This window comes from Dicentrarchus labrax, unplaced genomic scaffold, assembly GCF_905237075.1.
Source record: "Dicentrarchus labrax unplaced genomic scaffold, dlabrax2021, whole genome shotgun sequence".
In the NCBI taxonomy this organism is placed as follows: Eukaryota; Metazoa; Chordata; class Actinopteri; family Moronidae; genus Dicentrarchus; species Dicentrarchus labrax.
Window position 1 is genome coordinate 16039616 of NW_026136710.1, and position 17709 is coordinate 16057324.

At 41.8% G+C, this 17709-nt stretch overlaps 1 protein-coding gene across 4 annotated transcripts in view; it reads right to left on the minus strand.

Moving 5' to 3' along the window:
- LOC127370916 (A-kinase anchor protein 2) overlaps positions 1 to 17709 on the minus strand; it is an 80756-nt gene that overhangs the window by 54382 nt on the left and 8665 nt on the right. For all 4 annotated transcript variants that reach the window (XR_007886308.1, XM_051413410.1, XM_051413409.1 and 1 more), the window contains exons 2-4: positions 16281 to 16332; positions 5933 to 6013; positions 240 to 361 (exon numbers count right to left, since the gene is read on the minus strand). Coding sequence is in view for 3 of the 4 variants with exons in the window: in XM_051413410.1 (XP_051269370.1) it covers positions 240 to 361; positions 5933 to 6013; positions 16281 to 16332 (255 nt within the window). In the remaining variant the exon portion in view is untranslated. The remainder of the gene's footprint in view (positions 1 to 239; positions 362 to 5932; positions 6014 to 16280; positions 16333 to 17709) is intronic.

Consider the following 17709-nt stretch of genomic DNA (forward strand, 5'->3'; position numbering starts at 1 on the left):
TTGTTTTGTATTTTTTTTAGTATTTCCAATTTGGACCACGTGGACAGGATGTTAATGTGTGCCAGAAGTGAGGAGATTTAAGACTGGGGGAAGAAAAGCAGATGCATAGTAAAAAAAAATAAGGTGACAACGTTTGCTATTGTTACTCTGTAAACTCCCATCTGTGCAGTGTGTCGAGAATAGCATAAAAATGAAACAAAGCCCCACAGCGAGTGTCTCTGTGGTGTCCGTTGGTGTACCTGTGTATCAGGTCTTCCAGCCTCTTCCCTTGTTCTTCATCCTGTTCCAGCTGTTTCCGCCGTGCCTCCCCTTCCTCCGCTCCCATTCCTTGGAGGAGCCATCGCTCACGCATGGCTTTGGACTGAGGAGGGAACGGAGACACGTTATTTTAGGTGATGAAGTCAACTGTGAATGTCACAAACCGATCATGTTTTTAAATGTACAACTTTTCCATCTCAACGGGATTAATCAGACATGATCAATTCAAGTTTCTGACTTAGATTTTCCCTCGCTGGCTAGTCAGCTAGTGAATGCTCGGGTTAAAGGTGCCTTGTGGAGATTTCTTGGAAACAAGCTAAGTTATGTTTGCATTCACAGTTTCTCATCAAAACACACCGTGTACATCCTTAAATACATTTTCTTCCCTGCCTTTGGATCTGCCACCACAAACTGTGTTGGTGTTGAACAGTTGCAGTTTAATTGCATGAAACTGGCACGTATCACCCCTCCTTCATGCTTGCAGCGGTGCATCAGTGTCTTTGTGTACATGCACAACATACAGACAAAACGGGGACCCCCTCATCAAAACACAGCAGTAGCAATAGTCAGGTAGATCTCCATAACACTCTTCCACTCTAGCCTGGTTGTGATATTCTTAGACATTATTAACAGCCAGTGGACTTGCATTATGGAGACTAATTTGAGACAGATTTGTAAGACGACTGCCAAGCACAGCTACAACAAACAAATAAACACGTAGGCCCACACATGCACGCAGATAACACAGAGAGACTCTAAACTCTGCTGTTACTCACAGGAAAACACCCTTTGTGAATCCCATCAGGCTAACAGAACTACAGTAATTATTCCTCATCATATATAATAATACATATATATAATACACACACACACACACACACACACACACACTTTGTTGGTTTTGCTCATCCACAAACAAGTCTGTTTTTCTTCATTCCTGAACGTTTTCTGTGAACTTTAACAAATATGTTTTCCTCAAATTCCAAACAATTTGCCTTGTGCTTTCATTTGGGACATTTGTGCGTTCCTATTATAATTTAGAGAACTAGATTCTTGTATGTGAGCTTTATGCTCTTTGATCATTTCACTGCTGTGTGATGAGACAGATTGCAGTTTCTGTTACACAAACATTCCACAAAAAGTATATCTGCTATCCAGCTGCTGCCTGAAGACACATCAATATGGATGAAGTATAATGTAAGAGTTCTCCTCTCTTATAGTACCTCTTTCTTGTTTCAATGGCCTTCTGATGTTAATAATCCAGTGAAACTGGCAATTTGGCTCTGCCCATTGACGTTTAACCAAACTGATGAAATTATCCTGTCTCTGTGTTTGCTTTGTCTCCATGACATGTTGATGTCCGATGTAGTCACTTAAGTTTGTTAATGAGATGTACATTAGGCCTCGCATTGGATCTGCACCAACAGGGGTGAAAGTACAAATCATCTCATCACACAGGAGTAACTACTAAGATGAATGCCAGAGCTGTGTGTTTATGCCCCTAATGCCTCATCTCTGTCTGGAACTCTGTTTTGTTACCACAACAGAGTCGAGCACTTAGCTTCACCTTTGGCTGTTTACTGTCAAAACCGTGGCTTGGCTCTAGGTCGTAGAGCTGACAATTAACAGTATGTGGGCCTCCACATTCACAAACGCACTCAGACGCACAGCACACAATGAACTCTACAGAAATGATTCCAAAGCATTTTACCACCTGCTGTCAGAATGTGGCAGCGGGGCTGTTTGTTTGTTTGTGTCTAACCTCACATCAAGCAAACTCATTTGTCAACCAAACTGAACGGATATGCTGTCCCAAAATCTAACTTAACCTGTGAATTGAAATGTAAACATCAATAAAACTGAAATATCTTCAGATGTTTGTAGTTCACAAGAGTTAGTGTTTCCCATCACACCTTTTCTTTTGTATATTTTGAGATTGCTCATTGCTCTTCTGTACACTGCCAAATCATTGTGTGTACCTTTAACCTGTTGTTGCTCGCTGTTGAGAAGGAACTTTCATTTTGTGTTGATTCTGGTGGGCACAAAAACTGTAGTGTTTCCACCACCTCGTTTCATTGATTTCAACACAGTTGGCAAATAAAGATCAGAGCAATATTTTGTATGTGAGGCAAAGAAACAATCACTTAACCCGAGGAAGATGCTGGCCCGTAGCCGACCTTGACCTCTGACCTCCCTTTGGAATTTTATCAACTACTGTAGCAAAAATGTATTTTGAGTATGTAAGTTTTCTGGACCATGTCAGCTGTCAACAAAACAGGGAGATATAAAGTTGTGTAAGATAAGTGACCAGTACGTTCCTCTGAGAACCAGCCTGCTCTCTGCTCTCTCTCACGCTGTTTAATAGACTTTCCACTTCCTGTTGCGCTCTGACACACAACCACCCTGAGCTGAAGGGAAGGTTTGGGGCTGTTTAGACGGTCTATGCTATTCATCATAAACTGAAATAACCAATTTAGAAGTGACCAAACAAAGCTACCAGACTCAGATCAACACCTCCATTCTGAGAGGCTTGAATCATGCAGCCAAGAGGCCCTTATCAAATCTCTGGGCTCCAGTCTCCATTTCCTCTCCCAGGCCACGACGTCTCTGGAGAGTGGACTACAAAGCCTGCTTCATGCTGCCTGGCTGTGTGGCACTCAGAGGTAATGGCCATTAAATGGGACTTTGTGACCAGATGCTGATAACATCTGGAGTTCAAGCCTACTGGTGTTGTATGCAAGACAACTCAACAGAGCAGTACACAGGCACTGTAGGCTCAATTCCCTGTTTAGCTCAGTGGAGGATAGAGCAAAGCGCTAACATATTTGGGTTAGTGCGGATTTGGATGATAACTGTTCTACACCCTTCGTTTTATTTTTCTCTGGGGAGCATGGAAAGTACAGGAAATAAATACGCAGGTCATCTCACATATCTATGATAACTGGAGGTGTTCCTCTTTCAGACTTTTGAGTTTGAGATCTGCATGTAGTCTTCCCTTCTTCACCTGTGGTGGCTTGATAAAAACTAGTAAAGTAGGTTGCATCATTTCCTGTGCAGTCGGAAGGAGCTACCATTGATCATGGCACTATATGATCAGCAATGTGACATGTATATTTCAAGACATTGCCAATGTCTTGAAATATAACCTGTATCCGGAGGGAGACCCCATCTCTCTCCCCTAAATTCCTCCCATCTCTCTACTGCCAGTTATGTAATGGAGGCATAAAATGCATTTAAAAGCAGCGAATAAGCTTTTGAGACCCGGATATTGGCTGAATTATTAACAGCCAGTGATAGAGAGAAAGAAAACAGGCATTCATGTGTATAAACATTCTGCGTGTAATTACAGTAGGCTGACTTCCCTGGGGGTTTTGCAATGCAGCACTGATTGAATAAAACAACACAAGCTAGTAGTCTAAAGTGTTGTTACTGGAGTAGTCTGAAATGTCAGCTGTTGATATAATATGTACTTTGTTATTATTATTACTTTCCATGCAGAGTAAAGCAAAGCAAAGCAAACTCTGGCAGAATTTATTGCATCAGCATTACATTCAGGACACACACAACAATATGTTTAAATTATATGTACCAAGTCAAATAGATCATATGAGGTGCTGGGTCAGTTACACTACAGTGACCAGTAAAGCTTAGATTAGTTTTAATGTGTGTTTTGCAGCCGGGCTGAGACTGCAGAATGAGACTCAAGACTGCGATCAAACACGTGTGCGATAGCTTCATTAATGGTTGTACTGCCTTAAACTCATTGCCTTAATGGCCAAATACACAAAGTGCACATGGCTTTAATCAATGTTCCTGTTTGGTTGATATTTCCGTAAGTGGGTGTTAAATGCTGGGAAACACCGGCATGTAGGAATCAAACCTATTTAATAAAGGAATCGTTCATGCCAAGTGTGTTTAAAGGCTGTAATTAGAGAATGGAATGTATTTTTATTGCAAATATTAAAACTGGCTACCACAGATATTTGTAGTATTAATGGGCGCCTACAGCCGTTTCCCCACCCACCCTGCATCTGTGCAGCATTTAGGGCTGCAGGATTTTCCAAACAATTCCTCTTAGCCATCCGTGTGCGGAAAGTGCAACTCAGTCAGTTCACGAATTATACTGCACATTATTTAACATAATGAAACTCAAAAAATATGACAAGAAAACCGAAATCAAAGTCTTTAAGGTCATAATATTTGGCAGAATGTATTTTAAGGGAATTGCGTCACATGGTGAATTAATCTTCAAAATGTATAGGATGCCTTTATCTGGTGTGTGTCCACCTGACAGGGCTGGCTGTGTGTTCTTCTGAGCTTGTGTGCGAGGTCAAGGGAATCGTTTCTCATTGGTTGAAAGGTTCAAGAACCCCACATAAATTAACTGATGCCTGAAAGCCTGTTCATTTTTCTCAACCTCACAATCTGTCAGCAGTTTGTGTCTCCGTTTACGCAGCACTTGCTATTTGGACCTCAAATCAGTGTTTACTTGAAAGAAAATCTTGGCTTACCAGTAGCGGCTGGCAGTAATTATTAAGGGATATGTTTATGTGTGTTTGGATTTGAGTTGTTTTTCTGGAAAGAAGAAAACAGCCAGGCCTGCCCTGCTTGGCCAAGGCCTGCACACCAGGAGCACTGAGATTTGGATGTTTGGATGGAATGAACCACTACCTGTCAGCCAGAAACTGACTAACACATTTATCTGCCCGTTCAAATAATTAAACTGACGCACGTATTTGTAAAACGGGCATGCAGGCCTGGAACAAAACTGTAAAGGCACATAAAGAGCACACTGTCTCTTTATCGCTCTATGACATTTAGGGTCAAGGTTACAACTATGTTTAGGAAAAAAAAGAGGGACTGAGTAGATTAAGATAAATGGGTGTCATACACACACATTTGTAAAGCTTTCTTGTGATCATAATTGACTAAATTCATCTGTTAACTTCTAACCCTAACCTGAACTCTCTACCTTACCTTCACCTTTACACTGAGCTCATTCTAATCCAACCCTGAACTCAATATCTAACCTTAAACTGTTACACGTATGCGTACTGTAACCCAGACCTCTGCAAATTTGAGACCAAACGGTTACAGGTTATCACATATTCAGGCAGTGACTATACGGCTGTAAATAACACAAGTAGTCAGAGCGGTCGATAAGTACATCATAATGCAGGGATTTTTTCATATATCCCAGCATAAACAGTAGCTCTTTTATATAATCTTTACAATGTGCAGCACAATGTCTTTGGCATTGCACTTGTTCTGACATTGCTGAGTGACATCAATATGACAACGATTTAACATTCTTCTTCCACTTTTCGGTATTTTTCTTAGTATGATAGTATATAATTGATTGGATCAAAAACCTTCACATTGGCTTTGCAACATTGTCAAAACTGCAAATGAAAAGTTAAATTACGATCACAGTCATAGCTGTGATGATATCATTTCTGGGGTTTTTTTTAATATGAGACATATATTTATATGGCGGCATGTGCTAGGAATGAGTAGCCTGACAAAATTAGAAGCCATGTGTAAACAGGTTACCTGCACCGAGTAAGTTGGGGACACTGAATGAAAACAGATTGTAGATGGACCGGCTGTAATTTCAGCAGCAGCAGCAGCAGCAGCACCCCCATGTTTTAAATATACTGTAACACACACCAACCTTGAGATGCTGTAGTTGTAGCACCAGGTCATCGAGCTGGCTTCTTTTGTCTTCAATCTCAGTTTGCCGTTTTCGCTTCTCCTGGGACACAAAAAAATAAAACCACACACAAGACAGGAAAATGAAATCTCCACTCAGAACAGGTCATTTAAAAGTTTGACTGCTCTGCGTCTCTCAGTCGCTTCAATAGTTTTCTTTTTTTATTTAAGGGTACTGTTGTATTGATTGAGTGTTTTAATGTTAATGCTCATCAAGATAAGATCCCTTTGGGGCAATTTAGGTTTTCATACATTCAATTTAAATGTGAGCAGAGACTTAATGGCCTCTTATGCAGCACAGTGTCCAACTCAGTTTAAATTGATCTCATTAGTGTAACAGCAAATCCCCACTCCACTGACTCCATCTGTACCATTCGACTTCTCATTCTGGACAGATGGGGGGAAAAAAATGATGCTCGGGCGTACGCAGGGAGGAAGTGAAGTATCAGAGGGGTCGGAGGTCAGGGCTTAGGGCTGAGAGGGGTCAGGGTCTACAGGCTATGTGGAGGGGAGGGATTAGGCCTTGAAGCCTCCAAATGGCGCAGAGATTGAACCTGGAGTGGGGAGAACAATCCTTAACTTCATGTGGAGATGAATGAGGCTGACGTTTGGAGGCTGGGCTGGGCGGACGGTGAGTGGGAGGTTTGAAACTGAATAAAAACGTACTGAGGCAATGTGGAGGTCACTATATGCATGGGAATATAAACAAAGCTGATCCCAGTACAACTCTGCTTGGGGCTGAAGGGCATGAGATACTGTAGATGTGTATGTGGCTTTATCTCTCTCTCTCTCTCTCTGTCTGTCTCTCTCTCACTCTGTCAGTGGGAGCAGAACAAGGATTTCTGGGACGTTTCCTGTCGGCTAAATATAACCATTAGGGAAAACCCCAAAATGCGAATAAACCTTGGATAATCTCTCAAAGGGAGTTAAGCTGAGTGACACAGAATAGAAACAAGAGAACTGGATAGAGTAGAAAAATGGAAAGGGCAGAGCTAAACAAAATTACACTGAAGAAAAATATAAGATAATTGAATAGTTCAAGTTGTTCAAGTATCAGAAAACAGGAGAAAACTGAATAAAAAATTAGATTGAAGGACGTGTATAAAATTCTATTCCCAATGTAAGTTGTTGTTACACTACTAGTTGTATTTCTGTTTCTTCAAAGGACCATAACTCATCTGCATTAAAATCAGCACCGTCACCACCATTTTCTCCACTTTTTACCAGAAGACACTTGTCCTCATCAGAAAAATGACTCATTTACCCATTGAGTATGATTTATCTTTGCATTTTCCTGACAAGCGACGCTGGCAAGTGTCCTGGGCCGGAAGCTGGGGTGGAAGGTTGGTCATACAAGTCATCATCTGACTTGGATGCCGGAGACAGCTCTGCACCCACTAACAGTAAATAATGGCAGCAATCTCTCTGTGACTGTAATGTAGTAGCTGTAGACACTTAAACAATCTATTTAGTCATTTAGAGTATTGTTTTGAACATTTTTAAGCCTTTATTACACACAGTAGAGAAGTGACAGGATATAAGGGTCTAGCATGGGGGTCACTTAGGTTGCTGGACTTGTATTCAGAATAAGGTGAGCTTAGCATGCATCGGAACACAAACTGAGTAAAAATATAGTTAAACTGAACTTCTTGTTCTTAAAAAAATCTGGAAACAAGGATCATTACAAACCCCGCATCACAAAGCTGCACACAGACTTTGAAAAAAAGTGTACTAAACCTGAGGTCATCTCTCTCGCTCTCTCCCGTCATATACACACACCCACTCCTGTATGTACACACACACACACACACCACACCGCAGCAACCTACACAGCAGCAGTTCCCATGGCTTGTGAAGTACAGTCACAGAGCCAGAGAAGAGGTATGGTCACCAGATGTCAAGGACTGGTAAGGACATGTGGCTGGGGAATGGGCAACACACACACACACACACACACACACACACACACACACACACACACACACACACACACACACACACACACACACACACACACACACACACACACTAATATGTTCTCAAAATACAACAGTACTCTGGCAAGGTGTGTGTATTCTGTCAGAGAATCCTTGACTGTACATAAATGCACACAGACATATGTTTGACATCTGCAGATGAAAAAAAAAAAAAAAAAACGTCTTTCATCTGCAGATGTCAAATTGATTGTGCCATTTGGTTTCCATCATATTCCAGAAATAATGTACATGTATAGAATGGGCATTCCCGTCCACAGCAATCCTCTGCTTAAAACACAGTACTGTACACTAAACGTAACAGTTTATATTGTGGCTAAAGGCTCTCTGAGGCTGATTATGGCTCTGCGGCAAATAACACAGACTGTTCATTCATTTCATGAGGCGATGCAGTGGGGGTGACCGCCGCAGAACAAACAAAACAAAAGGAGGGCACAAAAAAAATAGCTGACAGTGACTTTACTTTTTTCTGCAAGGCACTGCAACATAATCTTACTACACACTGCTCGGGCCAATCAAATACTGTTCATCCAAGCACACATACATTGCAGGTAATAACTGCCGAGGCAGAGGGATAGTCACCGTCTGCGAGAACAGAAACGGATAAGTTAATTAAAAGATGAAAGTAATCCGTAGCCTTGTGCAGTTGAATGAACAAGAGAGAGACCCCAGGCCCTGCTCCTCTCAGAGAACACATCCTCCTCCTCAGGAAAATATGTTGACATTCTTGGTGACACACTCATGACTTCCCACACTCTGACTCACAGAGTGTTTGGCCCCACTTGGCTTGCTGCTGAGCACTGACACAAGGGACATCACTTTTCCCACTACTGCTGACACCATCCAAGAAGTTGGACACTAATACAGAATTCTGTGTTTGATATTTAAAATGGGTAAGCCCCGCTGGAGAATACAAGTCAACCAAAAGTCTCATGGACTTGGACGAACTCGGTAACCTCTCGTCCTACAGGGTTGAACATTTTGGCAGTGGAGAGGACTTACAGTATCTGATAAACAGTGTGATGAACTTTCGCTCTTCTTCTGTGGTGTTCTTACTGGAAATGACAGAATTTAAGAGGCTAAAAGTCAATGTCTGATGTCTCTTTTAACCCTAAACCCCTCTGTTTTTGGGTTGTTTCCTGAAGTAGTAGTTTGCATAATGTTGTCCAACATACTGATGTATGAACGAACACAGCCTGATTTGCAAGCAGGTATTCAAGGTTCCAAGCCCACCAGATTTCAAATAGCCAGGATGAGATAAAAGGCCCATATACTGACTGAATAGTGTCAGAATGTGTACATAAACACATGCACATCACTTAAATGTGAATACACTCCTGCCTATAAACAGCCTGCTGCACCACTGATAGACATAGTTCACCCACCCGGAATGAGGTCATGCAGACGTGATTATAATGTGGTAAAACAGTGATGTAACTCCGTTACGCTTCAAAGTTCTGTTGGTGTAAAGCCCTGTGAACACGAGCAAGCTACAGATCTGATGGGTCACATTCTGCACATGCCAACACACCCAGCAGAGACATCTCACAGTGAAGATCATCTTCCAATCTGCTGGTTAGCCATACCTGAACACTTAGAGAACAGGGACTGAAATGGACCAGCGGTTTAATGTCATGGGTTTGATTCAGCACTTACTGAGCTTGTAAGATCTTCCGATAATAGTGTAAACAAGGAGGTAATGCTTACAATGTGAATGTGTATAGATTTAGCGCTGAAAGAAGTCATCTAACAATAGCCCTTTTTAACAGAAGGCATTTTGACATGAAATAGTTGGGTAAACACAGTACACATGATACTAATTAAGGTTCTGTTCCATTTAGCGTAGCACAGCCTTTCCAGTGAGCCAACCTGCCCAATAGCAGCACCCTGACTCTGGTTGTCCTGAATGGAACATAACCTAGTATCATTTGAAACACGTGTATTTACCCTCCAATTTCATGTCAGTATGGCTGCTGTGAAAAAGGTCTATTTTGGTAATGATGAACTGAAAATCATCCAAATCAATGAAACTGTTCATTTACCCATTAGTGGCGACTATATGAACGTCCTCAGACAATGCTAATTTGTTATGTCTAGAATGAACAGAACGCTAACCTGCTAACTCATTAACCAATGTTGGTGTCACAATATGCGAACTTAGCACATCGTTGAAATGTCTTGCATGCAGTTGTCATGTGATAGCAGCAACTGGTGACTATACTCATCATGTCCATATTGAGGAGAGACACGAGTGTGCATACCTCTGCATTCACATGGACATACAGACAGATAAACAAATGCCGTACCATTTTTTTTAATGTCTCCCGATGGCGGTCTCGTGAGATGACGAACAATGCCACTGCTATTGGCAAACCAGAGTGACAGTATTTGTTTGTGCTGTCACTCATTGTTTACTATCCAACTAAGCTCAAATGTCATGAAAATAATTTTTCAACCAGTAGTGCCTACTAGAACTGCATTCCAGCCTCCCCTGTCTCTGTGAAGCCTAACCCCACTCAATTTACACACACACACACACACACACACACACACACACACACACACACACACACACACACACAGAAACACACACACACACGCCAGAATGTCCAGTAGACAGCTGCTGCTAATTTTAGACGGCATGTAATGCCTGGCATGCCTCAGGCCCCCCACTACCCAACAAACCACATCCCCTCTTCCCCCTCAAAATGACTTTGCACCCAAGCAGACTCCCCACCCCCATGAACTGCTGAAGTTCTTAAACCAAGCCCCCCCACCCCCAGCCACCTATCCACTCCTGCCTGTCCAGGATCCAATCTGCTCACTTGGTAGTTGGCAACACCCACTCTGCCAAATATTAAAAATCCGAGATACCAATTCAGGAAGCCCATTGAGCGATCATACACGGCCAGTTGAAACTTAACATATACTGAATCTGACGCAGTGACTCATCATAAACCAGCAGCTGTGGCTTTGTGCCGTCTGCATATACAGTATTTCCAAGTTAATAGAGCAGATGGGGGCAATCCGACAACTCTTTTTGACCAAATAAGCCTGTTCACATGTTAACTAAACAGAAGCCTAAAAGACGGCAAACATCTGTCACATAGGCGGGAAATATTTGATTTAGCTGCACTTATCCAGGGCTGGAAAGCTGTATACAGTTTCACTTCAGAGAGCGCATATGAACACCAGCATGTGTCTGATTCAGTCAGACATGTGTTTGATTGTGAGCAAATAACTAAAACAACAACAAACAATCTTTTAGAGAGGTTATTTCAGGCTGAAAAGTTTACAACAGTTGATTTCATTTCCATTACCTATTCTAGTTAAAGGTAAAATAGCTGCAAATTAAAGCAAACGACAGGAAATTTAAGGCTAATTTGTAACAAAGAGTAGAAAACTGTAAGAACTGTTCCTTTGCTTCAAGACCTTCACAATGTTTGGAATGTTTTATATTAGCAGTGTGTGTGCTCACAGTAACAGTCAAGTAACAGGTATGTTTGGCTTGGAGCACAAGGCAGTGCCATTAAACCTGAACCCATGATTCAGATATAAGTGCAGTGGAAAAGCAACTTAAAGTAACAGAAAAATGTATAAGTGTGTTAGAAATGTGTGATCACAGCCTACAGTTAGGAAGTAACCCATAGTTGTGAGAAAACACTGCATTTTGGAAACCTCACTAAATATTTTCCAAGTTGTTTTCAAGGGTTCATTGCTGTCAATCTATAAGTAAACTGCACAAACCGAAACTATGCCTGCAGGCAGCCCAGCCCCCTACTCTATTTACTCTCTTAACGCAGCCCATTAGCCCGGCCCTCCAACTTTCATACCACAGTCACAAATCTCAGTACATGCCAAGGTCTATAGCTACAGCATCCCCCTCACCTTCACCCTGCCCCACTCACTTCCCTCCGTTAGACCTCACTAAGTGGATCCAGAACACTGACCAGCTTCCAGAATGACCCCGAGCTACAGAGATTACTGCACACAACTCATCCAATGAGATCAACAACCTGTGGTCGAATCCAGGAAATAAAATAATTCATAACTGCATACTAGTCTCGCAGGATTGTTTAGAAAAATCATAAAGCAGAAAGAAAGATAGCAGGCACATAGATTTATAGTTTGAGCAGATCTTTTTGCAATGAAATATCTCTGGTCCCCGACAGTGTCTTGTTCTCAGTGCCAGCAGCTCCTCATTCTCTGTCTCTTTCCACAAACACACTCACCACCACCATCATCATCATCTCACTCCTCACGCACCACTTCCTAATTCCCCTTAGACTTGGCCCCAGACGATCTGTGTGTTTGAGTGTGTGTGTGTGTATGTGTGTCAGGGGGCAGCTGAGAGTCCAAAGGGCTGAGGTCATCTGTGTAAACATATCACAGACACTACAGAGAAGTTGAATGAATGAGTGCATGCAAAGATACACGCAGACGTACATGCATTCTGCCACGCCGTTTGCGGTTGGCAGGCCGCATGGGGAACAGCTAATTAGAAAGATGAAGCGCTCATCATTCATTGGCTGATCTCAAAACCACACGCAGGGTTTTGGTGAACACACACGAATTTCGGAAAAAAAACGACAACACACAGACATACATATGCACACACACACACACACACACACACACACACGTAATCAGTTTTTTAACGAACCCTGACCAGGCTGTACTCCATCCGACTGCTATAATTACATGTTAATAATATACCAATTACAGGTCTGGATTTAACAACATGACATCACAACTGTTCCCTAATCTGACCAATTAGAAACCATGGCAACCTGTACCGCTGGCAGTTGACAGGCCGTAATCACTATCAGACTGTGAGGATCAAACAAACGAGGCAGTTGACTACTTAACTCTTAGATTAGACACCAGTAAATGTCCCGCTCCTTGTTGCACCGAATGATTAACGCTTTAAGAAATCTTATTATGTAAAAAACAAACCAATCAGTACTGCATTTTTTTCCAGTTTGGATAGCACTAACTGTGACAGAACTTAAAAAAGAGCCATCTTAGCAATGTTAAATGTAGTTTAGCTAAGTTTAACACATGTTATGATGGGGGAAGAGATGCAGCAGTAAAACTACTGAAAATAAATTGTGCAGGAGCAGAAAGATGCCATGTTCATTCCTTTCTTGGTCCTTCAATAATTAACAAGAAATATGAAAGCACTAAGAGGAAAATGTTATATATAGGAATGAAATCATAAGACAAACAGGCATATGTGCTTGCAGTATGTGATCTTTATAGAGCTGGTTGACAAATTATGACAATTAATTTTTTTTTTTTTTAAAAAATTTTTTTTTTTAATTTTTCTCAAAAAAAAAAATATACATACATACATGAACACCTGTCTAAAGTCATATTTCTGGAAACAGTTGCATCGGGACCATAGAAATATACATCATGTTTTCATCTTTTAGCATTTGTGCAAAATAATGTATGTATTAATATCATGAAATGCCCCTAAGCTTGAAAATAATCAGATTTTATTTTTGGGCCATTTTCACAAATCAAACATGAAATTAAGTTATTCCAGTTTTGAGCCATTGTAGAGAAGACTAAAATGCCTTGGTCCAATCCTGTAAATTCTCTCTACACTGTCTCAGTCAAACTGCTGCTGTGATCAAGCAGATAGGTATGTACCACCTTTGTATTGAAACTGTTGCACAGTAATTTCCCTCGGGATAAATAAAGCGTCTTGAATCTTGAATCTTGTCCTTTCAAAAAAGAGGGCTAGTAATTCACAGCCATTAAGTGCCATGCTTTATTCATGAGCCATTATAATGACAGCTGTCTGCTACCTTTTTTTTGGCCCACTTGAAGTCCATGTGACATGTTATTTACAGTTGGTGTCGGACTCGGTGTGTTCTGGCGGCTCAGACAGACACGGCTGGTCTAACCCTTGGCTCTGATTTTAGAGGAAGCTTCCAATTTGGCTCGAGATCTGCTAAAGTATTGATGAAGTCAGACACTGATGGTGATGACAATGAAATCTCAGACTATCAATTATTGATGAAATCATTAGCATGTCAGCTGCAGACCGGAGACAGTGTGTGGGTGTGTGTATGTACACCCCTCTGCAGGGGTTTAAGTAATGCTTTTTCAGAAAGTCAGTCAGACGGATTCATCCTTGTTGAAGACAATATGCTCTAGTTTTAGCACCAATGAGCAATCAAATTTAGTGTTGGGGCAGTTTATATTATTCTGATCGAGTGTTTTTTGATTGACAGTCAGAAGAGGTTTTATAACCCCGTTCCCATTCCCTTTGAGATACTCTGGGAAACTTTGTCGAGCTACTGTATTTACACTGGACCTGCGTTGGCTGGCAGAGTCTGTGGCTTACAGAGTGCTTAGCTGCCTGAGAGAGTTGTTAGTACTATTAGTGTAATAGTAACCCTTCTCTATTTAAGTGCCTGGTAGGGCTTGAAAGCTATTAGTGCTGTTATTGTCTTTGATATAGTGCACACATAGAGTTGAGACAAGACAGATGCTTATTTGGAGGAGACAAATAGGCTCAAATGATTTGCTTCTAGTCAACGGCTGACCTTACTTTAAATGTATGTCAAAGCTCTTGGCACTTACAGAAGGATCTCTGATAGCACTTCAGGGAAGAATTACACTAGATTGAGCGTTCTTTGTACTGTTCACAACGGTTGCCACCAGAATATTGCAGTTTTTCTTGGCCTGGTGCACCAAACCAAAACTCACTTACACATAATCAATGATTTTGTAGTGTTTCGCCAAGTACACATGCAAGAATGATGCAAGACACAGACATGCTTGTTCCTCTCTACAAAATCGTGAGAACTTTCCACTCTCGCTTCACTTAAGTGCCTGAATGGTTAAAGTACATGCAGCCTGGTACGGCTGCCATGATCAACGTGGCCAAAATAGTTTCTCCATCTGCCGCTGTTCCACCACTTGTGTGTATGAATGCGTGTACGTGTGTGTTCCTGTGCCTCTGTGCGTGTGTGTGTGTGTGTGTGTGTGTGTGTGTGTGTGTGTGTGTGTGTGTGTGTGTGTGGTATGCTGTGGTTCCTAGCTGGCGCCAAATTTAGTCCCGGGCAGTGAATCCGGGTCTAACTGTTGCTCTGAAGTCCTACCAGCCCCGAAGCCAAACACTCCAACAGATGCCTCGGTGATCATGAAACATAACGGCGAGTATCGAAACATGTTCGAGACCACCTCACGGGCTGAGATCCTTCTACCTTGGCAAGCACATACACCTAAAAACCTCAGACATCTGGCCGAGAAGAAAAAAACGGAAAGAACTGATTTTCCACCAACTTTCCTCAGAGTTGCCCCCCCAAATAAAAAAAAAGACATGGAATAAGATGAAAGCTGGCACGAACAGAAAGACAAACACAGCAGCAGCGGAGGACAGAAGGCTAGTGGAGCAGTAAAGCGCACTACAATGGGTGCAACAAAAATCACTTTGTTTTCTGTGACGAAAATGGGTGTAGGAGGCTATGATGTCATGCTGTAGAGCTCTCACATTAATAAGCTTATTCAATGTTAATGTAACCGACCAAAAAGCAATATGACAAGATTATAAAAAGTGACATTAAACAATGTTTATTTTAGCTTTTGTCTGCATTTAGCTTCCCGCCATAGAAGCTAAGGTGGGCGAGCGTTAGCTGACTTGAAGAATGTGAAACGCAGAAAGACAAATTGCACACTGGATGTCAGTTGTAATGGGGCCAATTGATCTTCTGTTTAGGTCCATATGTTGTAAGTTCATAAAAGGTAATTGGCTTAAGAAACATTATAATACAGCAGGTCAGATCACTGCTCATGATCAGTTTAAGTCTCACCCAACGGGTCACCGAGCTTTTTTTTGCACCTCTACCGTTGTATTTACGCCGTACAGATCGGTCAGAGTTCAATAAACATGAACTTTGGTATGGGGCAAAGAGACAAAAACTGTTGCAGACACTTTTTCCCGCCCCTCTACATGTGTTTGAACTAACGTGAATGGAACATGAATGAATAATGTGACAAGAGCATGAGAGAGAGAGAGAGAGAGAGAGAGAGAGAGAGAGAGAGAGAGAGAGAGAGAGAGAGAGAGAGAGAGAGAGGGGGAACTAATGAAAGAAAGAGTCAGACAGACTGGAGTTGCAACAACTCTGAGGTGCCAGACAGTTAGGCGAGATATTGTACTGCGAATGACAGAAAGGGATAGAGTCAAGGTGAGACGGGGGTTGGCCATGTAAGTCACTGACAGACAAACAGACAGCAAAACAAACAGACAGAAGGTCAAATTAAGAAAAAGAAAATAGTTTAAAACACACTCCGACTTACCGCCAAGGCCTGCAGCCTCTCTTTGTGGAGCTGAGCCTCCTCACACGACATCCTGGGGGGGGGGGGGGGAGCAGGGAGAGGGGGGTTGAAAGGAGAAAGAGAGACGTGAGATCTGGGAATACAAGAGAGCTGGAGTCCCTCAGCGAGAGGTAAAGAAATAGAGAGGGAAAAGGAGGAGAAGAGGAGTATCCAGACGAGGTCCTTCCTCAGCAGTAATCCAACCAGAGAGAGGAGACTGTGGGGAGAAGGAGCTCGCACTGAGAGGAAGCAAAGGTCTCTCATTCACTGGCCATGTGCCTCACACTCAGCCCGCTGCTCGCATTTTCCCTCCGTCTCTCTCTCACCCACTCTTTCTTTTGCGCTCTGTCTCTCCTCCCATTTGTCCCCTCCTTCCCTCCCTCTCTCTCTCTTTTTTAGGCATGAGCCATGTGTGATTAAACAGCTGGGAGGAGCAGCTGAGAGAGGGAAGAGGGAAGGGGAGGGAAAGAGAAGTGATGGCATGATGGGGGGGGAATGAGAGAGAGAGAGAGAGAGAGAGAGAGAGGGGGAGGAAGAGCAAAATAAAATTGCAGAAGTAAGGACAAGAGAAGCAGAGGAGTAATTTGTCATATTTGAAAGCTAAGAGACAATGGGAAATGGAACAGACTAAATCAGACATTTTTCAATCATACTGCCAGCCCGTTTCATTCAGGCTAATTACTGAAATAAATCTTTTAATCTATCTTTTCATAGATCAAAATCTCTACCATCACAAACATTGATCGCTCAGGTTTGTGTTTAAAGAAGCAGTCTACTAAAACACCTCTGTATGTAAGGTAAGAATTACAAAAATAGATCCAAGAGAACTTTATTAAAGACATAATATGTAACATTTCCACATTAGGATGTGTATAAATACTAGACCTATGTTATATATTTTGTTGAGTTGTGCACTCACATTATCCCAAATGTTTCCAACAATGTTCAAACCTAGAGATATCTGTCATTTTAGTTTAGTTTAGTTTATGGTGCGTTTCTCCAGCAGCAGAAATTCATTATTGTGCGTTTAAATGAATTTAGTTTTATCTTAATAGCAGGAAATTATAAATTTAAACTTGAGAAAGAAACTGTACCTACTTACTACATTGCATTATGACATGATACACACCTTCCACCATCCTAGCCTGCACCCATATTATGTAGTTTAAAGAATTGCTGCTGCTATTAGAGCTATTGCCGCAACTATGTGCTATTTCTGCTAACTTCACAGGCCACCACCGCACTATACGCTGAAAACAGACACACACACTTTTCTCATGATAAAGGTCATGCAATATATTTCTCTCACTTTCCAAAGAGAGACAAAGTGCCAAAACCTGCAATACTGCATGTTAAAATATTCTCATCGTTTTAATACAATTCTGTGAGACCACATGCGCCAATGTTGCCC